Source organism: Zophobas morio, unplaced genomic scaffold, assembly GCF_036711695.1.
Source record: "Zophobas morio isolate AGI-343-1 ecotype UQ-CSIRO unplaced genomic scaffold, CSIRO_AGI_Zmor_V1 ptg000007l, whole genome shotgun sequence".
Classification (NCBI taxonomy): domain Eukaryota; kingdom Metazoa; phylum Arthropoda; class Insecta; order Coleoptera; family Tenebrionidae; genus Zophobas; species Zophobas morio.
The window spans coordinates 413,585-438,065 of record NW_026972112.1 but is presented as its reverse complement, the minus strand read 5'-3'; the positions used below and the strand labels follow the sequence as shown (position 1 = coordinate 438,065).

The following is a 24,481-nucleotide window of genomic DNA, read 5'->3' as shown; positions in this document are numbered from 1 at the left end:
TATAATTTCGCCAAACCCATAAATCCTTCCACCACTAAATCAGAGATTTCGGTCAACTTTTACGAACGTCTCGACCGTACCCTGTGTAAATTTTGCAAATTTTTGTGTCTGACCCGCAACCCCTCGGAGTTTTTAATTATGCATCCACCACGTGGAATTCTTCATTGCACCCCCATAAGGCATTGGCGTAGCCACTAGGGGCTGTTTGTGTGTCGCAAAATTTTCGAACCAACTATTAACGAGATTAGGGCAATTTTAATCAGACAAATTGATTATTGCATCGGTCTAGCTTCCTGTCTTTTTGTCGGGAGCTCGTTAGGGGCGAGAACGATTTGACACATGAATGAGCCGGCGTCGAACAAAGGCATTTTTCGGGGGCGGTGATTGGATTACGCGGGAATCGACCTGACGAGTTTCGAACTTGTTGATGGAAATTTTCATTACGAAGTTGGCTCGTTTCGTATATTCAAGTTTCTTTAATTAATGTAAACAAGCGGGAGCAGACGGGTCGGGGGCGGCGCGTTTGGGGCCGGCGAAAGTTGCCGGGAAGTGAACGAAAGTCGGGCGGGAGGGTGCGCTCGAAGAGGGTATAATGGGCTGAAATAATACTCGAACGATAATAATTGCCACATAAACAATTTGTTCTACAGGGTTGTACATTGGCGGGAACGAGCCCGCAGCGAATTTAAACGCAACCAGCAATACGGTTCGGGATTCAGCCAGGCTTACGCATAAACCCACTAATTGAACGGAATTGAGGAAACCAAGAAAGTTTGGGTATATTTTGCGTTTAATACAGTTGCTTAAGTACAGAGATAAAAAAATATTTAAATTTCGAACCTACTCATTTACTAGGGTCATCTACCAAGCCCTCGATTAGTGTTATATGGACTATAAAGCAATTCGCCCAACTAAATTAAATTTAAATCCCTAATTCGAACGAGACATCCAGTTTAAACTGTAATAATTCAGACCTTGTGTTGAACCCGAACCTGCAGAAATGAACCTTAGTCTATGAAATCATAAGAGTTACTTTTATAATCAATATTGCAAGAATTATCGTGTCTTACCGATTTTTTGTTAATAATAATTTCCGCTATACTAAAAAACTGCAAAAACGAAGTCCCGGCTAAGAAATTACTTTTCTCGTCTTCGGACTGAACAAGAAACTACAAAAATTACGTTTGTTTTTCGGACTGATGTATTTATTGCATTCTTGTCTGGCTGGTGGTACGGCAGAATTTAGTGCCCTGTGATTAATGTAATGAGGGAAGAGGCCCGTTGTTGTTATTTTAGAGCGAAATTATATTTATGTTGTAAATTAAATTCTTTGCGTTGTCTGGAATTTATTTTCACTGATACAAAGAAAATTAATTGAGCTTTAAGAAAAAGAGGCGGCGGGTAATAATTAATTTGGAAATATTTAGTTGAAGAATTTTAGCAAATTCTTCATGTAACTAACTATTTCAGATGAAATTGTGTTTCATTCAGTGTGGATGACATAACAAAACGAGAAGAAATTTGAGTCAGTTTTAATGAGTGTGTTTCGGGTCGATTCTAAAGATTTTAATTTATACATAAGAAAGTTGTTTTCTCCCTTATTTGAAGCGATATCGCAAAAATAAGCATAAATTCGTCCGTTCCGAAATTCATCGATCTGCACGTGTACCGACTCCATCCATCTACGACAGAAGCGGACGTAATCGGCTATTTGAAACCGATGTTCAAAGAAGTGCTGTGTGAGACCTTACCATCAAAACATCCTCTACAGTATTCGTCTTTTAAGGTTTCTTTGTATAGTTATAATTTTTCTAAGGCTATGGACTCTACCATATGGCCGAAAGGGGCATGCATTGATAAGTTTTTTCAGTGGAAGAAGAAGAATCAGCCTACTCAGAAGTAATTTTTGCTCCAGAAGTCATGTTATTAAATGTTCAAAGTCTGAATCCTAACAAGAGCCGACTTTTGGAGGTTGAACTTTCTAAATGCAGGAGTGTAAAAATTCTTTGTCTGACGGAAACATGGTCAAATTCGGCCTCGATAAACAGTAATAGTATCGATGAATTTAAATTGGTAAGTCACTATAATCGCCTCTCTTCGAGGGGTGGAGGTGTCGCTATTTGGTTAAAGATGGACATGTGTTGGGAAAAAATTTCGTTGAATGCGTTCTGCGTAGATAAACACATCGAACTATGTGCTGTCAAACTCTTACAAAATAACACTTCAGTTGTTGTAATAACTTGTTATAGATCTCCAGATGGAGATCTTAAGACATTTATGGACAATCTAAACGATGCGCTAAATTCAACTTTCAAACCTTACAATAAAATCATTTTGTGCGGTGATTTTAATATAAATTCGTTTATAGAATGTAATGATTACGACATCTTATGTAGTTTATTAAAATCGTATGGGTTAGCTGATAAAGTCTGGTGGCCAACTCGTGTTACTCAATCAACTGTTTCTATTATTGATCATGCTTTCACTAACATTGAGAACGGAACATGTTATGTTTTCGACAATATTGTTTCAGATCACAGGACAGTTTATTATGAAACTGATATTTTTAAAATTACCCCTAAAACAAATAATAAGGTCTATGAGTTAAAGAGAATTTTTAGAAATGCTGATATTCAAAAATTCCTCTGTCGGTTGGTAAATCAAGATTGGGATGGTTTGTACTGTTTGAATGATTTAAATGATGCATTTGATTACTTTTATGGAATCTTTCGGAGTCATTTCGAGCACAAATTCCCACTTAAAATGCGTACAACTAAGACAGATACGTATAGTAGGAGGTGGATAAACTCAGAAATTTTAACATCAAGTATTAAGCTAAAAGATCTGTACATTATGAAAAGTAACTACCCTCAGCTATCCTGCATTTATAAACAAGCTAAACTTATTCATTTAAAATTGGTTAGAAATAATAAAAGGAGATTTTTTCAAAACAAAATTTTTACATCCGATAACCCTAACAAAACTTTATGGAAAATTATTTCAGAATTAACACACAACGAACCAGAGATCTCTAATAACATCGAAATTTCAGTAAAAGATACTCTTTTAAATGATCCATCTTTAGTTGCAGATAGCTTCAACGAGTTCTTCAAGCAAGCCCCTAAAGATCTCATAAAAAATATTTCAGTGAGGAATAATACACCAGCCGATAGTCATAATATTGATGGTGTTATTCAAACTTTATTTCTTCATCCGTATGTGGAGGAAGAGTTGCTTTCTCTTGTGAAAAATAAAATAAAACCTAAATGGTCGGCCGGATCAGACGATATTCCGCCAGCCATAATTAAAAAAGTACTCTCTGCAATTATAACTCCTCTAACGTACCTTATAAATTTGTCGTTTGAAAAGGGTCAGTTCCCGGAATTACTAAAAACATCAAAAATTATTCCCATACATAAGAAAAAAGATAAGGCTTGCATGGAGAACTACCGTCCTGTTGCAATTAGCTCTAGTTTTTCAAAAATTTTTGAACAAGCATTTTTGTGTCGCTTACAAAAATTTTTAGACAATCATAATGTACTTAGTAAATACCAGCATGGTTTTCGTAATAATCTTTCCACAAATACTGCCATGATTGATTTGTATAACAATGTTGTTTCAAAAATAGAGGCGGGAGAGTGTCCTGTTGGGATCTTTTGTGATCTCAGCAGGGCATTCGACTGCGTAAATCATAATCTGTTGATAACCAAATTATTCTCTTATGGATGCAGAGGTAATAGCTTGGATTGGGTAGTATCCTACCTCGAGAACAGGCATCAGTACGTTGTAATTCCGAATACCAATAAAGAAAATTTTAAAAATCAAATCAGTTCTAACATAATTGACATAGATGTAGGTGTGCCCCAGGGATCAGTTCTGGGACCCATTCTCTTCCTTCTTTACGTAAACGACATTGAAAGCATCTTTAAAAATGTATCACCTGTTTTATATGCTGATGACACGTCGATTATAATTTCAGATCGCAATGAAGTTCAATTAGAAAGAGAGGTTAATATTTTAATGACGAATCTCCAATCCTGGTTTTCCACCAACAACATTTATATAAACTCTGAAAAAACACAAGTTATAAGATTTCGTAATCGCCAAAACACCTGTAAGTATATAGATCTCAAATGTTCAAATCTACAGCATAACACTGTCGACACCATAAAATTTCTAGGTCTTATGGTAGATACAAACCTCAACTTTAAGTCACATGCCAAAATACTGGTTCCAAAATTAAACTCACTGTGTTATCTTCTAAGAAATTTAAAGATAATTTTAAATATTGATCAATTGGTTAATATATACCATGCTCATGTGGAATCCAGAATTAGGTATGGTATTTGTTTATGGGGTGGGTCACCAAGCGCAGCCAATGTGTTTATTAGTCAAAAACGTGCCATCAGAACAATTGCCGGTGCAAGTAAACATACAAGCTGCAAAAGCCTTTCTAAAAAAAATTAAATATATTGACTCTTCCGTCATTATACATATTTGAAATGAGTGTTCACATTTATAAAAACCGACATAATCTAACGTATGTCCATAACGTACATAAAGTAAATACCCGACAAAAACATCAGATTCATGTTCCGTTTAAACGTTGTAATGTTGGTGTGTTAGCAACTGATTGTATGGGAGTTAGAATTTTCAATTACTTGCCAGTGAATATTCAAAATTGTCAGTTAATATCATCATTTAGGAAAAATTTAAAAGTATTTTTAACAGATAAATGTTATTATTCCCTAGGTGAATTTTTTCAAGGTTGATGGCATGTTGACAATATCATTTTGTCTTTTTGTTATTTTGCTTGTTAAATGTTTAGTTTTTAATTTTTAGTTTTAGTGTTTCTTTGTTTGTATTTTTTTCTTTTTGACTTGTCTTATATACTGTTATACATATATGTATCTGTGGAGACCAAATATATATATTATTATATATTATTATTATCCTCGTGAAATTTCCGAAAAAAACGACTTGGTTTTCAAAAGATTTGAGAAACTTAATTTTTTGGTTAAAAATGGTGGAGGCGCCGGGATAATAATTTTAAAAATAGTTATGTCAATAGTTTTGAGAAATTTCTCATGAAACTACATATTTTTAGAGAAATTGGGCTTTTGTTTTTACAAAACCATAAGAAATACACGCCAAGATTAATGAACCTTTTTTTTTTAATTCTTTATGTTATTTGAAGAGATTTCGTTAAAATACGCACAGATTCGCCATCCTCATACAATTTCCGAAAAGAATGACTGATTTTTCGAACGATTTGAGTAAATTTAATTTTTGCTTAAAATTGATGGAGGCACCACAGAATCACTTAATTTTCCACTAATTTTGGTCACTTCATCTTTTTTCTTAAAAAGGTGGAGGCGCCCGGACGATAATTTTAAAAATACTAATTTTAGGATTCTAATAACCTTTCTCAAAAGACCATATTTTTCTTATGCTTTTCGTCACATACATTTTTATCCGGACGAAATCAAAAAGCAAGAAAAAATTTGAATCAAAAGTAATCAACTTTCCTCGGATTTATTTGAAGGACTTTAATTTTAACATGGAAACGTTGTTTTCTTCGTTATTTAACACTATGTCGTGAAAATAAGCGCTGTTTCGTCATCCTCACAAAATTTCAACAAAGAATGGCTTATTTTTCGGCTGAAATGTAATTGAATTTTTTTTTGTTTAAAAAAGGTGGAGGCGCCAGGAAATTAATTTTAATAATATTTGTTTCAAAGGTTCTAAGAAATTTCTTTTGAGACTATATATTTTAGAAAAATTTGGGCCTTTTGTTCTTTCACTTCTTGATCTTCGAACGAAATAAAACCAGAAGAAATTTGCTTCAAGGATAATGAACCTTTTTTAAATCGATTTGAAAGACCATAATATTCACATCAAAATGATTTTTCTCCGATATTTGAAACCCTATGATGAAAACAAACCAAGAATCTTAGTCCTCATCAATTTTCAAAAAAGAATCACTTAATTTTCCACTAATTTTGGTAACTTTAACTTTTTGCGTAAAATGGTGGAGGCGCCGGGACAATAATATAAAACGGACTAGTTTTAAGGATTCCAAGAAAATTTTTCATGAGATCGTACTTTTTAGTACTTTTCTTCACATTGCTTTTAATCGGGACGAAATTAAAAAACAATAAAAAATTTTAATCAATGTTAATAAACTTTCCTCGGACTTATTTGAAGGACTTTAATTTTGACATGAAAACCTTGTCTTTTTCGATATTTGATACAATGTCGTGAAAATAAGAGTAGATTCATCATCCTAACAAAATTTCAACAAAAATGACTTATTTTCCGGCTGATTTGTAGAACTTCAAATTTTTGTTTAAAAATGATGGACGCGCCAGGAAAATAATTTAAAAAAAATTTATTTCAAGGATTGTAACAAATTTCTCATGAAACTATATATTTTAGAAAAATTTGGATCTTTCTGCTTTCAATTCTCGATGTTCGAACGAAATAAACCCATAAGAAATTTGCTTCAAGGATAATGAACCTTTTTTAGATCGATTTGAAGGACTATAATATTCACATCAAAATGATTTTTTTCTGATATTTAAACCCCTATGATAAAAACAAACCAAGAATCTTAGTCCTCATTAATTTTCAAAAAGGAATCACTCAGTTTTCCACTAATTTTTTGTAACTTTAACTTTTTGAGTAAAATGGTGGAGGCGCCGGAACAATAATATAAAAACAACTTGTTCTAAGGATTCCAAGAAACTTTTTCATGAGATCGTATTTTTTTAATACTTTTCTTCACATTGCTTTTAATCCGGACAAAATTAAAAACAATAAAAAATTTGAATCAATGTTAAAAAACTTTCGTTGGATTTATTTGAAGGACTTTAATTTTAACATGAAAACCTTGTCTTCTTCGATATTTGATCCTATGTCGTGAAAATAAGAGTAGATTCGTCATCCTAACAAAATTTGAGTATTAAATGACTTATTTTCCGGTTGATTTGTATAACTTCAATTTTTTGTTTAAAAATGATGGAGGTGCCAGGAAAATAATTTTAAGAAAATTTATTTCTAGGATTCTAACAAATTTATCATGAAACTATATATTTTAGAAAAGTTTGGATTTTTCTGCCTTCAATTCTTGATGTTCGAACGAAATAAACCCATAAGAAATTTGCTTCAAGCATAATGAACCTTTTTTAGATCGATTTGAAGGACTATAATATTCACATCAAAATGATTTTTTTCTGATATTTAAACCCCTATGATAAAAACAAACCAAGAATCTTAGTCCTCATTAATTTTCAAAAAGGAATCACTCAGTTTTCCACTAATTTTTTGTAACTTTAACTTTTTGAGTAAAATGGTGGAGGCGCCGGAACAATAATATAAAAGCAACTTGTTCTAAGGATTCCAAGAAACTTTTTCATGAGATCGTATTTTTTTAATACTTTTCTTCACATTGCTTTTAATCCGGACAAAATTAAAAACAATAAAAAATTTGAATCAATGTTAAAAAACTTTCGTTGGATTTATTTGAAGGACTTTAATTTTAACATGAAAACCTTGTCTTCTTCGATATTTTATCCTATGTCGTGAAAATAAGAGTAGATTCGTCATCCTAACAAAATTTCAGTATTAAATGACTTATTTTCCGGTTGATTTGTATAACTTCAATTTTTTGTTTAAAAATGATGGAGGTGCCAGGAAAATAATTTTAAGAAAATTTATTTCAAGGATTCTAACAAATTTATCATGAAACTATATATTTTAGAAAAGTTTGGATTTTTCTGCCTTCAATTCTTGATGTTCGAACGAAATAAACCCATAAGAAATTTGCTTCAAGGATAATGAACCTTTTTTAGATCGATTTGAAGGACTATAATATTCACATCAAAATGATTTCTTTCTGATATTTAAAGCCCTATGATAAAAACAAACCAAGAATCTTAGTCCTCATTAATTTTCAAAAAAGAATCACTCAGTTTTCCACTAATTTTTGTAACTTTAACTTTTTGAGTAAAATGGTGGAGGCGCCGGAACAATAATATAAAAACAACTTGTTCTAAGGATTCCAAGAAACTTTTTCATGAGATCGTATTTTTTTAATACTTTTCTTCACATTGCTTTTAATCCGGACGAAATTAAAAACAATAAAAAATTTGAATCAATGTTAATAAACTTTCGTTGGATTTATTTGAAGAACTTTAATTTTGACATGAAAACCTTGTCTTCTTCGATATTTGATACTATGTCGTGAAAATAAGAGTAGATTCATCATCCTAACAAAATTTCAACAACAAATGACTTATTTTCCGGCTGATTTGTATAACTTCAATTTTTTGTTTAAAAATGATGGAGGCGCCAGGACAATAATTTTAAGGAAATTTATTTCAGGGATTCTAACAAATTTCTCATGAAAGTATATATTTTAGAAAAGTTCGGATCTTTCTGCTTTCAATTCTTAATGTTCGAACGAAATAAACCCATAAGAAATTTGCTTCAAGAATAATGAACCTTTTTTAGATCGATTTGAAAGACTATAATATTCACATCAAAATGATTTGTTTTCCGATATTTAAAGCCTTATAATGAAAAAAAGCACAGTTTCATCATCCGCACAGAATATGAAAAAAATGACTTGTTTCACTTCGATTATTGGAACACTCTGAATAGTGCTCATACTTAGAATAAATTACAAAACACATTACATTTGTAAGTATACATTCTATTATCCATTTATTTTTAGTGCTTCATGATCACTTATTCTTACTTAAGTGCCTTTAACAGCAGCAAGTATTAATGTGACGAGCTTCGCTCGCTTCCGCCTCATAACACAATGCAAAAAAATCTTGCTGAATATCGCTTTCTCGGTTAATTGTTTCGTTATTCCGTCCAGCAACAAACCGTCCAATCATCGATATTTCTAAATTGGGATAGTGACTCGGGACCGCCGGATTACATCTGTCCAAACCCCCAGACGGCAACAACAGAAAGATTATTTTTTTCATACAGAAAATGTTTACCTTTCCGGAAGCTAAAATCAATATAGCAATGTATTTACGCTGGGGAGAATCCGGTCGGATTCGGGTGCACGTGAATAATTGATAAAAAAACAGAAAAAATAAACAATGCATGAACGACTTATTTGTTCTGCGATGCCATCCTCATTTGTGCTGTTTTGTTGGTTCCAGACCTTCTGCGTGGTCTCCAAGAGGTTTCGCAAGAACTACATCCACCGTTTCACAGCCACCAGTTCGTTCTTCTTCTTCAGTCCGTTTAGTTCGATTAGGAAAGCGTGTATATACCTGTGCACCAACCAGTTTTTCGACTATTTAGTTATGGCTACTATTTTGCTCAACTGCGTCTTCCTTGCCATGGCGGAAACTATCGAAGAAGCCGAGTGAGTATTGTTTGTTTTGAGATCGAGCGGGTGTTGAATTTTGTAAAGAGGGCACTTTTAGATACACTTGTGCGCTTTTACTGCAAGCAATCGAGCCTTGACAGGAGAGCGAAGTCGCAATTGTAAAATCCTCCGCTTCAATGCATTATTCATCCCAGAAACCTCATTTAGCTTGTATCACAATTCACATCCATAATAGATAAGTTGCGTACAATAAAATAGATACAAATCACGACCCCTTCACCCGACAAGATCGTTCGTTTTTATTACATTACAGTGTAGCGCGTTAGGCGAGATTCCGTTTTGGTTTATCGCCGGCCGGATCTCGGCAAGGGCTAGCAGGACCAAAGTATGGATTTTTTTAAACACAACCGACCTTAAAACACCGGTTTGTAAAATTTCAATTCGTTTTGCATTACGTCGAAAGGTAGTTGGCTGCGTTGTGCAGCAAATTGGCCAAGAGTGTTCTCAGATGCAACTGTCAAACAGTAGGAGAGGAAACAAAAACAAACCACTCACCGTTAATTTTTTTTATAAAAATGACATTTACAGTAAACATGAATACAAAATAACTTCTTTATCGACCCAGTTGATTGACTTTAATAAGTATTTACGTAAAAATAGGGAAGCTCATAAATTAATTAAAAAAAAAATTCTTTTGAATCTTTTAGGTCTTTTTTCATGAAATAATACATTCCACTTCAAAGCAACATTACATTTCTTTAAGTATCTTAATGTTTGTTCGAAATAGCATAATGGAAAGTAAAAACATAACAAATAGAAGTTCGATTCAAGATTATTGAACATTTTCCGGATAAATTAGATCCAAATTCGTGATTCTCAAAAGATTTTCAAATAGAATGACGAGGTAAAAAAATTGATTAAACAATGTTACTTGCAAGAATTTTAAAAATTTTTTCAATAGAAGTACATATTTTAGTTGCAGTTGTGCCTTTCTTTAGGTATCTTGATATCTGGATGGAATAAGAAAACAAGACAATTTTTTAACAAAATCAATGAGCTTGCGGATCCATTTGCAGTTTTTCGCCGTCTTTTTGAAGTGACATTGCAATTTTGACTGAATAATAGAAATGAAAAAAAAATATTTCTAGAATTTTATTAATCTTTTTCATAAAACTAAATATTTTTGCCGAAATTGTGAATTCTTTTAATGTTCTTTAATACCTGAATGAAACAAGAAAACGAAGAACAATTTGAATCCAAATTCAGAAGCATTTTTCGAATCCATTTTAATTTCAGTCAAACTTTTGGTTAAGAGCACTGTTTTATCTGTTATTTGAAGCGACAGTGGAAAATTAGGCTCAAATTCGTGATCATCAGGAAATTTCCGAAAAGACTGACATATTTTCGACTCTATAGACTAACTTTAATTTTCGCGTAAAAATGGTGGAGGCGCCGGGATAAACAAAATTAAAAAACCATATTAAATTTCTAAAATTTTATGAATTTAATCTATATATTTTAGCCGAAATTGTGCCTTTTTTTTGATGTTCTTTAATATCTGAATGAAACAGGAAAACAAAGAAAAATTTGAATCAAAATCCACGAGTTTTTTTCAAATCCATTGTAATTTCAATCAAACTTTAGGTTAAGAGGACTGTTTTTTCTGTTATTTGAAGCGACAGTGGGAAATTAGGCTCAAATTCGTGATCATCAGGAAATTTCCGAAAAAAATGACATATTTTTCGACTCAATAGACTAACTATAATTTTCGCGTAAAAATGGTGGAGGCGCCGGGATAAACAAAATTAAAAAACCATATTAAATTTCTAAAAATTGTATGAATATAAACTATATATTTTAACCGAAATTGTGCCTTTTTTAATGTTATTTAATATCTTAATGAAACTGGAAAACAAAGAAAAATTTGAATCAAAATCCACGAGCTTTTTTCAAATCCATTGTGATTTCAATCAAACTTTAGGTTAAGAGTACTGTTTTTTCAATTATTTGAAGCGACAGTGGAACATTAGGCTCAAATTCGTGATCATCAGGAAATTTCCGAAAAGAATGACATATTTTTCGACTCAATAGACTAACTTTAATTTTCGCGTAAAAATGGTCGAGGCGCCGGGATAAACAAAATTAAAAAACCATATTAAATTTCTAAAATTTTATGAATTTAAACTATATATTTTAACCGAATTGCGCCTTTTTTTAATGTTATATAATATCAGAATGAAACAGGAAAACAAAGAAAATTTGAGTCAAAATCCACGAGCTATTTTCAAATCCGTTGTAATTTCAATCAAACTATAGGTTAAGAGATTGCTTTGTTCTGTTATTTGAGGCCATATTGGAAAAGTAAGCTCAAATTCATGACAAATGTTTGGACTCAACTTTCATTTTCGCATAAAAATCGTGGAGGCACCAGAATACCAAAAAAAAAAATATTTTTAGAATTTTACGAATCTTTTCCATGAAACTATATATTTTAGCCAAAATTTTGCTTTTTTAATGTTCTTTAATATCTGAATGAAACAAGAAAACAGAAAAATTTGAGACAAAATTCACGAGTTTGTGTCGAATCCATTGTATTTCAATCAAACTTTCGGTTAATAGCCCTGTTTTCCTGTTTTTGGAGGCGACATCAGAAAAATAAGCTCAAATTCGTGATCTTCAGAAAACTTCAGAAAAGAATGACATATTTTTGAACCCAATAGCCTAATTTTAATTTTCGCCTAAAAATGGTGGAGGCGCCCGCAATTTTTAGAATTTTACTAATCTTTTCCATGGAACTATATATTTTAACCGAAATTGTGCCTTTCTTTAATATTCTTTAAAATCTGAATGAACCAAGAAAACAAAGAAAAATTTGAGTCAAAATCCACGAGCTTTTTTGAATCCCTCAATCAAAATTTTGCTTAGGAGCACTGTTTTTGCTGTTATTTGAGCCGACATTGGATAAATAAGCCAAAATTCGTGATCATCAGAAAATTTCAGAAAAGAATGACATATTTTTGAACCCAATAGACTCATTTGAATTTTCTCTTGAAAATGGTGGAGGCGCCGGGATAATAATATTTTTTTAAAATTTATTTCTAGAATTTTACGAATCTTTTCCAAGAAATTACATTTTAGAAGAAATGTTGCTTTTTTAATGTTCTTTAATGCCTTAATGAAACACGAAAACAAAGAAAAATTGGAGTAAAAATCTACGAGCTTTTTCGAATCGATTGTAATTTCAAACAAACTTTAGGTTAAAAGCACTGTTTTTTCAGTAATTTGAAGCGATATTGGACAAATAAGCTCAAATTCGTGATCATCAGGAAATTTCCAAAAAGAATGACAAAATTTTCGAGTCAATTTTTCGCGTAAAAATGGTGGAGGCGCACGGATAATAAAAAAATAAAAATGTTTCTAGAATTTTACGAATGTTTTCAATGAAACTATATATTTTAATAGTAATTGTGCCTGTTTTAATATTCTTTATTGTCCGAATGAAACAAGAAAACAAAGAAAAATTTGATTCAAAATCCACGAGCTTTTTTCGAATCCATTGTAATTTCAATGAAATTTTTGGTCAAGGGCACTATTTTTTCTGTTATTTGATGCGGTATTGGAAAATAAGTTTCAATTCGTGATCTTCAGAAAATTGCCGGAAAGAATGACACATTTTTAGACTCTGCAGACTAAGTTTCACTTTCGTTTAAAAGTGGTGGAGGCGCCGGGGTCATAAATAATTTTAAAATATTAATTTGAAGAATTTTAAGAATTTTTTTTAAAACTGTTTTTTTTATATTGTGCAATATTACAGAAATAAAATTAAATTCGTGATTTTCAGAAAATTTCACCAAAGAATGACACATTTTCCGATTCTGTAGACTAACTTGAATTTTCGCGTAAAAATGGTGGAGGCGCCGGGATAACAAACATTTTCAAAAATATTAATTTCAGGAATTTTAAGAATTTTTTCAATGAAACTATTTGTTTTTGTTGAAATTTTGCCTTTCTTTAGGCATCTTGATATCCGGATGAAATAGAAGAAATCAAGACAACAGCAGCAACAGCAACAACAACAACAACAAGAAAAATTTTGAATCAAAAAGTCTACCAGATTTCTCGGGTCCATAATAATTTCAATTAAACTTTTATTCAAGAACAACTTTTTCTTCGTTATTTAAAGCGATATTACAAAAATAAAGTTAATTTGTGATCCTCAGAAAATTTCCAAAAAGAGTAACAGATTTTATAATGAGTAGACTAACTTTAATTTTCGCGTAAAATTGGTGGAGGCGCCGGGATAATAAAAAATAAAAAAAAATATTACTAGAATTTTACGAATCTTCCATGAAACCAGGCTAAATTGTTCGTTTTTTTAATGTTCTTTAATATCTGAATGAAACTAGATAGCAAAAAAAATGAGTCAAAATCCACGAGCTTTTCTCGGATCCATTGGAATTTCTTTAATTTTTCGTTAAGAACACTTTTTTCTTCGTTATTTGAGGCGACATTTCAAAAATAAGCTCAGATTGTAATCCTTTGGAAATTTCCGCAAAGAATACCAAATGATAATTTTCGCGTAAAAATGGTGGAGGCGCCAGGATTAATAAATGAATAATTTCAAAAATATTAATTTCAAGAATTTTAAGAAGTTTTTCTATGTAGCTGCACAATTTGGTTGGAATTTTGCCTTTCTTAGGCATCTTGATATCCGGATGAAATAGAAGAAATCAAGAAAAATTTTGAATCAAAAAATCTACCAAACTTTGCGGATCCATAATAATTTCAATTAAACTTTTATTCAAGAACAATCTTTTCTTCGTTACTTAAAGCGATATTACAAAAATAAAGTCAAATTTGTGATCCTCAGAAAATTTCCAAAATGAGTAACAGATTTTATAATGACTAGACTAACTATAATTTTCGCGTCAAATTGGTGGAGGCGTCGGGATAATTAAAAATAAAAAAAATATTTCTACACTTTTACGAGTCTTCCATGAAACTAGCGTAAATTGTTCCTTTTTTTAATGTTCTTTAATATCCGAATGAAACTAGAATGCAAAAAAAAATTGAGTCAAAATCCACGAGCTTTTTTCGAATCCATTGGAATTTCTTTAATTTTTCGTTAAGAAGACTTTTTTCTTCGTTATTTGAGGCGATATTGTAAAAATAAGTTCAGAATGTAATTCTTTGGACATATCCGCAAAGAATGACAAATAACAATTTTCGTGTAAAAATGGTCCAGGCGCCAGGGTTAATAATTAATTTCAAAAATATTAATTCCAAGAATTTTAAAAGAACTTTTTCTAAGTAGCTGTACATTTCGGTTGGAATTTTGCCTTTCTTTAGATATCTTGATATCCAGATAAAATAAAAAGAACAGGCAAAAATTGTTATCAAAACCCACGAGCTTTTTTCGGGGACATTTCAATTTCAATTAAATTTGCAATATTAATTTGAAAAATTTTAAGAATTTTTTCAATGAAACTATATTTTGGCTGAAATTGTGCTTTTCTTTAAGTATCTTGATATCTGAATTAAATTAAATAATAAGCACAATCTTGAATAAAAAATCCACTAAGTTTTTTGGATCCAATTTAATTTCAATTAAATTTTTATTCAAAAACATCATTTTCTCCGTTATTTGAAGTGATATTACAAAAATAAAGTAAAATTCGTGAGTTTTAGGAAATTTCCAAAAAGAGTAACAGATTTTAGACTAAACATACTAACTTTAATTTTCGCGTAAAAATGGTGGAGGCGCCGGGATAATAAAAAGTAAAGAAAAGTTTGAGTTAAAATCCAAAGGTTTTTTTCGAATCGATTGGAGTTTCTTTAATTCTTCGTTAAGAAGACTTTTTTCTTCGTTATTTGAGGCGATATTGTAAAAATAAGTTCAAATTGTAATCCTTTGGAAATTTCCGCAAAGAATGACAAATAAGAATTTCCGCGTAAAAATGGAGGAGGCGCCGGGGTTAATAATTAATTTCAAAAATATTAATTTCAAGAATTTTAAGAACTTTTTCTGTGTAGCTGTACATTTCGGTTGGAACTTGGCCTTTCTTTAGATATCTTGATATCTAGATGAAAAAAAAACAGGAAAAAATGTATATCAAAATCCACGAGGTTTTTCCGGGACATTTCAATTTCAATTAAATTTGAAATTTAATTTCAAAAATTTTAAGAATCTTTTCAATGAAACTATATTTTTGTTGAAATTGTGCTTTTCTTTAAGTATATTGATATCTGAAGTAAATTAAATAACAACCACGAACTTGAGTAAAAAATCCACCAAGTTTTTTCTGATCCATTTTAATTTCAATTAAATTTTTATTCAAAAACATTATTTTCTCCGTTATTTGAAGTGATATTACAAAAATAAAGTAAAATTCGCGATTTTCAGGAAATTTCCAAAAAGAGTAACAGATTTTAGACTAAACATACTAACTTTAATTTTCACGTAAAAATGATGGAGGGGCCGGGATAATGAAAAATTAAAAAAAATTGTTCTTTTTTAATGTTCTTTAATATCTGAATAAAACTAGAAAGCAAAGAACAATTCGAGTCAAAATCCACGAGCTTTTCTCGAATCGATCGAAATTTCTTTAATTTTTCGCTAAGAACATTTTTTTCTTCGTTATTTGAGGCGATATTTCAAAAATAAGCTCAGATTGTAATCATTTCGAAATTTTCGCAAAGAATGACAAATGATAATTTTCGCGTAAAAATGGTGGAGGCGCCGGGATTAAAAAATAAATAATTTCAAAAGTATTAATTTCAAGAATTTTTAGAACTTTTTCTGTGTAGCTGCACAATTTCGTTGAAATTTTGCTTTCTTTAGATATCTTGATATCTAGATGAAATAAAAAAAAAACAAGAAAAAATTTATATCAAAATCCACGAGTTTTTTCCGGGAATATTTCAATTTCAGTTAAATTTTTAATAAAATAAATAAATAAATAGTACAATTTAAAATGTAACTGAATATTTTTACTGGAAAAAAAAAACAAAAAATGACACCTTTTTCGACTCTTTCGACTAATTTTAATTTTCGTTTAAAAATGGTGGAGACGCCGGTATAACAAATAATTCCAAAAATATTAATTTCAAGATTTCCAAGAATCTTTTTCAATGAAACTTTACTTTAGTTGAAATTGTACCTTCCTTACAATATCTCGATATCTGAACGAAATAGAAATAACAAAAAATGTAAATCAAGGGTCATGAGCTTTTTCGGGCCGAATTGAATTAGAATAAATTTTCCATAAAAACACTTTTTCCCCATATTTGAAGCAATGTCGCAAACACAACATTATTAAATCATTGCATAAATATTTCATTTAAAATCCATTAAATTTTAAAAATATTCATGCGGATTTATTTATGTAATTTGTTTAAATAAACTGGGCTTCCATTTAATTAACTATTGACGCAAAAATGCAAAAATAACAACGTACATGTTAATTTTAACCTTTAAATTGAAACTTTCGTTGTAGAGGCATTTAGTTGTTTTATTAACCCAAAAAAATGGTTCCTTGGAAAACAGAATTTCGCTTGAAAAACGAAAACCGAAAGGCTTTAATGTTAAAATAGTTATAGAATAAACTCAGAGAAAGGGAAGGAAGAGCAAAGCGCTAAACAGGAGATACGAATGCACTGAAACCAGCATCCAAGAAAGTTATTTACCATACGTCAGTTCTGCAATCGTCGACTCCCTCTAGAAAACTTCGACATATTGAAATAACAACTCCAATATCAGAATAGTTTTCCTTTTTGTTTGTTTTTTGTTACATGTAGCCAAATTTCTTCCAAACCCCGAAATACAACTTCTTTATTATACATACGTCTCCGCTTCACTTTCTTTAAATTTTTTACCTTCTGTTAACAAAAGCAAACCTCAAACTCTAAACTCCGACCAGAACGCTTAATTTTTATTTGCTCTGCTGTCGCCCCCCATTACGCGAATAAAATCGAGTCGGACACGCCGTCCTTGGCTGGTTAATTATTAAATCGATAAGGAGTGTCGATAAAACTTATTGTTACTGTAAAGGATTATAGGGAGTTGTAATATACGGACGCTCGTTACACATTCACGGGGTAATTACGTTGGCATGTGGGGATTAAGGGCCGCATTCCCTTCCAGTTCTAATTCGGCCGAGCTCGTAAATAATTTCGCTCGGAATAAGGCCGAAGTCGTGGTTTGACCCATGAAATTTCAAACGGGATTAGCAGGAATGTGACAGAAAATAAACACAACCTGGAATTTGCACGGGCCCAATTAAGGTGGGCGGGCAAAAAAATGATTTATTGTGTTCGTTTGGCGAGTTGAAGTTGCCAAATTGCTTTGAGCTAGCTGGATTCAGCCATCATCCATTATGCGAGCACTTAGCGTAGTTCGTGAAACTGAGTTCACGTTACTGGGGGCTATTACGTTAATTATAGTTATTTGCTTAATAACAGGTACAGATTTCCATAATAAATCTTCATATTTCCTTATTACATCGATTTTAATATTAAATTGTCGAAGACGTGCGGGATGAGTCGGCTCAAATTTGAACGTTGCGTAATATTTAGCAGTCAATTTCAGAGCTGATGTCTTGAAATAATTTACTAAATAATTAATAAATAATGCGGCTAAGACGCTAGGATATCGTCAAGAAGTTGAAGGTGAAGAAGGAAATTACGTTATGTGATCACGAAGATTTTAAGATGGAAAAATAAATTTGTTATTATTAGTCGAATATAATGGAAAGAAACCGGCGATGGCTTAAAAATAACCACCCTAAGATTAAAAACATCTAAAAGGAATAATGAGGCTCGGGCACTATTATTTAAGGATAAAAGTTCATTTTACGACGCTCTTGAAAGTTATTTAGGTCTCATTCGTTCGGTCGCTATTATCTCCGGCAAATTTCATATTTTTTTTATAATTATTAAGAACCTAGCCTCATTTCAGAGTCTACTTTTAATATATAATAAATTTTCGTAAACTAATTTGGACGTAAGACGCTAGTAAAGCGCGCTAAAGATTATTATTTATTTAATCTGCTACCCTCTCTTTTTCTGTCCGTGGCACCGTAGCTTCCAAACGGATGAACCGATTCAATGCGCTTTTTTCTGTTTGAAAGCTATCTTAATTTTTCGATTTTTCACGTTTCCATTTTTCTGTTTATCCATTTTTTTTTCAACTTTTCGAAGCTCACGAAGGTGGGGACATTTAAAGGATTAATTGTTTTTTGTTTGAGGTTTTTAAGGATTAACATTTGTTTCTTGTTGCTTTTTCCAGCTTTTTCTTTCGCTTTTCTTTGGTTTCTTATCGCCTATTTTTGTCGTCTTTTGTTGCCTTTGTTTGTGCTTTTTGTCGCTTTTTTGTCCTTTTAATCGCCTTTTTTATTTCTTTTTCTGTAGTACTTTGTGTCTAACTTCACCGTCACCCCTTCTGTCTCTTTTTATCGCCGGTTTTTGTCACCAATTTATTATTGACTATTTTTTGCCAGGTTTCTTTGGTCCCATTTATAGCCTTTGTTTCCGCTCCTTATTTTTTTCCGCGTTTTTTGCGGCTTTTTTTGTTGTGGATTTTTTTGGGTGTTTTTATGTCCCTAATTTTTCCCTATTTTCTTTAAGGCTCTTTGTTTTTTTTTATCCTTTTTCAGTATTTTAACTCTTTTTTGGGTTTTTGTTGATCGATTTTGTTTTTCCCCATTTTTTTGTCCTGTCTCTTTCATCTAATTTTCTGTTGCCTTTGTTTGTTGCCTTTATATGAGGCATTCTCTTTCACCCTCCTTTGTTGGTTTTTTAATCACTTTTTTATAATTTTTCTCGTCCGCTTTGCCTTTTTTGACGGTCTTTTTGCCGCTATTTGCTTTCCCATTTTGTTTTTCTTTTTTTCCCTTTTTCTTTTATCTTTCTTGTCGTTTCTGTTGTCCCTTTAGTTAATCGCCTATTTTTGTCGCATTTTTGGTATAATCTTTTTTTGCTTTTTTTATGCTTTTTCGTCATCTTTTTCGCTTCTCTTTTGTCGCGTGTTTTTGTTATCTTTTTAACGTTTTTTGTCGCGTTTCCTTAGTCCCGTTTTATCACCCTTTCTCTTCTCTTTCTTTTTTTGGCTGAATTTTTTGTTTTTTTTTTGTCGTCCCTTTAGCGTCATTTTTATCACCTCTTTTCTGATGTATTTTGTAGGTACTTTGTTTTGGTGTTTTTTATGCCGCTTTTCTTTTTTTTTTTCATTTTGTTCATCTATTTTCATTTGTTTCCATATTTTTTCCTTCCTTTTCATCGCCTTATCTGTAAACTTTTTCTTCACCTTCTTTCAGGTATTCGTTACCGTTTTTTTTTATTTTTTAGACTTATAATTAATCACCACTTTTCATCCTTTCTTAATCTTTTTTTTCGAGTTTTTCCCCCGATCTTGTGACCCTTTTTGTTGTTTTTATCCCATTATTTAATGTCCCTTTTTTCGCCTTTTTTTATTGCTTCTTTTGTTGCATTTTTTGTGACTTGTATTATTACCTTTTTTCTGTCCTCTTTTTTCGAGTTTTTGTCATTAATTTTTCTCCCATTTCTTTGGTTCCGTTTTTTTCCTCCTACCTTTTTATACTTTTAATTATATATAATTTTCTAGGTATCTTTTTTATCGCCTTCTATTTGTTGCAGATTTTGTAGGTTTTTAAGGCAATTTTAATATCCCCTTTTTTATATTTGTTTACTTTTTCCCTTCACCTTTTTCCTCTTCTCTTTTGTCGCGTGTTTTTGTTATCTTTTTTAACCTTTTTTGCCATGTTTCTTTAATCCCGCTTTTATCGCCTTTTCTCGTCTCTTTCTTTTCTTGGCTGCACTTTTTTGTTTTTTTGTCATCCCTTTTAGGGTATTTTTTTGTCATTTGTTCTTATATTTTGCTTTTTTCTCATTTTTGCTGTATAAATTTTTCTTCACCTTCTTTCTGGTATTTTTTACCCTTTTATATTTGTAATTGATCACCTTTTATTGTTTTTTAGATCGAAAAATTGAAAAATTAAGCATCTAGAAATTCAGTTATTAAAAATCGAAAAATTAAAACTCGTAAAGTGGAGGAAGTTTTAAAATCCAGCAATTGAATAATTGAAAATTTCTAAAATTGTAAAATTGAAAAAGTAAAAAAATTAAAAAAATATAATTATCACATTTTTAAAATGAAAACTACAATAATTGCAAATCAATAATCGAAAAACTAAAAACAGCAAATCAAAAAATTGAAAATCCAGAACTGAGAAATTCTACATGAAAAAAAGAAAAATTATAAAATCAGAACACTGAAAAACCGAAAATTACAAAGACGAATTGAAAAATTCAAGAAATGAAAAATTGAAAAACTGAAAACTGGTAAAATTGCAAAATTTAAAATCTCACATTGAAAAAAGAAAAATCATCAAATCAAAATACTGAAAAAACGAAAAATTGAAAAAATAAAGAAATTACAAAAACGAATTAAAAACGAAACTGAAAAATTCAAGAAATGAAAAATCGAAAGATTGAAAAACTAAAAATTGAAAACTCGTAAAGTTGCAAATCGAAAAATTTGAGCATTGAAAAACTAAAAATCGGGAAAAAAAATTAATGAATTGAAAAATTGGTGGCAACAAAAAAAACGAATCGAATCATCAAAATTGTAACATTGAAAGATCGAAAAATTTAAAAATTAAGCACCTAGAAATTCAATAATTAAAAATCGAAAAATTAAAACTCGTAAAGTGGAGTAAGTTTTAAAATCCAGCAATTGAATAATTGTAAATTTCTAAAATTTTAAAATTGAAAAAGTAAAAAAATTAAAAAAATATAATTATCACTTTTCTCAAATGAAAACTACAAGAATTGCAAATCAATAATCGAAAAACGAAAAACAGCAAATCAAAAAATTGAAAATCCAAAACTGAGAAATTTTACACTGAAAAAAAGAAAAATTATAAAATCAGAACACTGAAAAACCGAAAATTACAAAAACGAAATGAAAAATTGCAAATTGAAAAATTCAAGAAATGAAAAATCGAAAAATTGAAAAAATAAAAATTGAAAACTCGTAAAGTTGCAAATCGAAAAATTCCAAAAGTTAAAAATGAAAACTCGATGTCGTCAAATTGAACAAACAAAAGAAAAATTGCAAAGTTACAAATCGGAGAATTGTAAAAATAAAAAAAATGAAAACCCTAAACGAAAAATTGTCAATAGAAAATTGAAACATCCAAACGTTGGAAAATCGGAAAATTGAAAGAACAAATAAATCAAAAATCGAAGAATTGAAAAATTCAAGTCAAAAATTCTGCAGGTGTGTTGTCATTTTTGTAGACGTTATAAGGAAACAAAAAACGCATTTTTTTACAATTTTTCAAAGAAATGGATTTATTATACTGTACTTCATGGTCGAAGAAATTTCTTTTATCAATTTTTGATTCTAATATTTTAAAAAATACCTAAAACAATTCGCCAAAACATTGCTTCGAAGCACCCCCAGGTAAATTTCCCAATCCGCCCCTGCCCCGCCGCCCCAATCACCCACCCCACCTCAATCGAAACCCATCGTCCCGACGCCAGAACAAACGATCGTTTCCCATTGTTTACTTATCAAACTAACCTGAACAAACACACGCATCGCCGCCGATAAAAATCGCCCATCGCAGCCGAAGATTTACCAGCGTCGGCCGAAAAGTGTCCAAATCCCTCATTTCATCTCCGGCTCAAGGCGGCCGCGACGAAACGACGCTGTTTTGTTTCGTCCTGGCGCGTGTGCTTCTTTCGTCCTTATTATGATTCAAAGGCGGTAGCGCTCCGGAAAGAGGATTGAATACGGTGTAGGGTAAATTGCCGAGGCGCATGATGTTATTATTATTGAAATATTTAAGCGGCTTTCGTAAAAGGGATGATTTTTCATAATGTTTACGCCGGCGCTTGTGTGAGTACAGAGGGCGCGGGGGAGGGGGACTTTCCGGGGGCCGTTGCGCGTGTTTCAGCTTGCGCGAATAAAACTGAAAGGTGGAGGTTCATTTCAATTCTGGACAGGACGGCGGACGTGGGGAGAATTGTGCGAGGTATGGAGATGGGGGCGGCGAGCTGATGATTATGAGAGCGGATTCTTGCTGGCTTTGGCGGATGCGGAAGTGGACGGCGGCGTGTTTTCTAATCAAGAGTTTGCTTAGAAAGTTACATTTTTCGTTGCATGGTAAATGTCAAGTGGAGTGCTGTAATGGAGTCATTATGCGCGGTTCGTGTTTCTTTGATGGGGCACAGCTCGTTGAATACGAGTATGCAGGCTGCATTATTTTGAAGTGTATTGGAAAGTCATGGTAAAGATATTAAAAAAGATATTCTTGTAAAACGGGCTATCAATAAATAAATTAAAATTCGTCTAGACTTCATTCAGCATAAAATGGTTTTCCCAGAAATGAAACACTGGAGAAGTTAGTCTGCACCGAAACTGAACATTATTTATGTAAGTCAGCTCAGGTTAGGTCAGGGCAGGTCAAATCAGTTCAGTGAAAAGACAAAAATACGACAAGAAGGTAGTACAAAAACAAATGATACAAAAAAGGACGACAAAAATGAGACAAAGAAGAAATGTAAGGAGAAAGAAGGCAATAAAAACTACTACAAAAAAGCGACAAAAAAATGCCTAATTAAAAGAATAAAAAAATGGGAAAAAGGCAACAGTTAAGGTGAAAAAGAACGCTTATAAAAACCAAAGAAAGATGCCAAAAAAATGGTGGCTAAATAAAGGCGACAGACAACTTGACAAAAAGAACATAAAATAACACGAACAAAAAAAAAACGTAAAAAAAGCGACAAGAAATGTACAAAAAATGTAACAAAATGGATGATTAAAGAAGGTATAAAAAAGGGGATTAATTACAATCATCATAAAAGACACAAAAAAGGTGAAAAATAGGTAACAGAAAACGTGATAAAAAGGACGAAAAAGGCGATGAAAGAAGGAAGACAAAAAGAGGGGTAAAAACAAAATAGATTAGCAAAAAGGCAAAAAAAAAGATCAATTAACAAAATTTGTATATGATACAAAAAGGGATATTAAAAGTGCCTAAAAATCTATTAAATGTGCACTAAAAAGACGCCTAGAAAAACAATTGAAGGTACAATAAGGTGGCAAAACGAAGGAGCCAAAGAACATCAAACACTAATTAGTTAATAACAAAAAAGCGAAAAAAGGTGATAATGAAAGTCCACAAAAAATGAAAGTTGAATAACCAAAACATCGGAAAATGGAAAAATGAAAGACAATAAAAAACGAAAAATTGTGATAAAAAATCGAGAAAATGAATATTAAAAATTGAAGAAACAAAAATTTGAAAGTCGAGAAATTAAAAAAATGAAACAAATTAAAGCTGAAAAAACGAAAAATTATGAAATCGCAACATTGAAAAATGAAAAAATTGAAAAAGTAAAGAAAATAAGTGAGCGATGTTTTCTTGGGTTAATCTTGTTTCCATTGTGATCGGTAGTGGTGTTTTTCTTTTTTTTTATTTAGTTATTTGTACATTTATTATTATATATTTTTTATATTTTATCCTGTAAATAGGGAAACATCTTGGAAAATAAATTCTTATTATTATTATTATTAAAAAAAACGAAAAAATTAAAAATTGCAATACCGAAAAATTGAAAAAATTTGAGTTGAATAATAATCGCAAAATTATGAAATCGAAACATTGAAAAATGGAAAGATTAAAAAAATTAAGAAAATGAAAAAACGAAAAATTGTGACATCAAAAAATTGGAAAATGGAAAAAAAGAAAAAATTAAAAATTGTAATACCGAGAAATTGCAAAATATAAAAATTGCAAAACGAAAAATTGAAAAACTTTGAAGCCGCCAACTGAAAAATTGAAAAAGTGAAAGTTGAAAAACCGAAAAATTATGAAACTAAAACATCGAAAAATGGGAAAATCGAAAAATGAGAGACAAGGAAAAAACGAAAAATTGTGATATGAAAGCAAGAAAATGAAAATTAAAAAATTGGAAAAATGAAAAATTGAGGAAACGAAAAATTGAAAAATTTCGAAGTCGAGACATTGAAAAATTGAAAAAAATTAAAGACGAAAAAAATTAAAAATTATGAAATCGAAACTTTGAAAAATGGGGATA

General features: G+C 31.1%; 1 protein-coding gene and 1 long non-coding RNA gene across 5 annotated transcripts in view; both read left to right on the top strand.

The window, feature by feature from the left end:
- The window catches only part of Nacp60e (Na channel protein 60E), a 398,987-nt gene that overhangs the window by 287,655 nt on the left and 86,851 nt on the right, over nt 1-24,481 (top strand). For all 4 annotated transcript variants that reach the window (XM_064049043.1, XM_064049041.1, XM_064049040.1 and 1 more), the window contains exon 2: nt 9,183-9,391. In XM_064049043.1, the coding sequence (XP_063905113.1) occupies nt 9,183-9,391 (209 nt within the window). The remainder of the gene's footprint in view (nt 1-9,182; nt 9,392-24,481) is intronic.
- Nucleotides 1,660-4,425, top strand: LOC135123943 (uncharacterized). Its single transcript, XR_010279722.1, has 3 exons — nt 1,660-2,073; nt 3,980-4,114; nt 4,181-4,425. It is a non-coding gene; the product is annotated as an uncharacterized LOC135123943 (long non-coding RNA).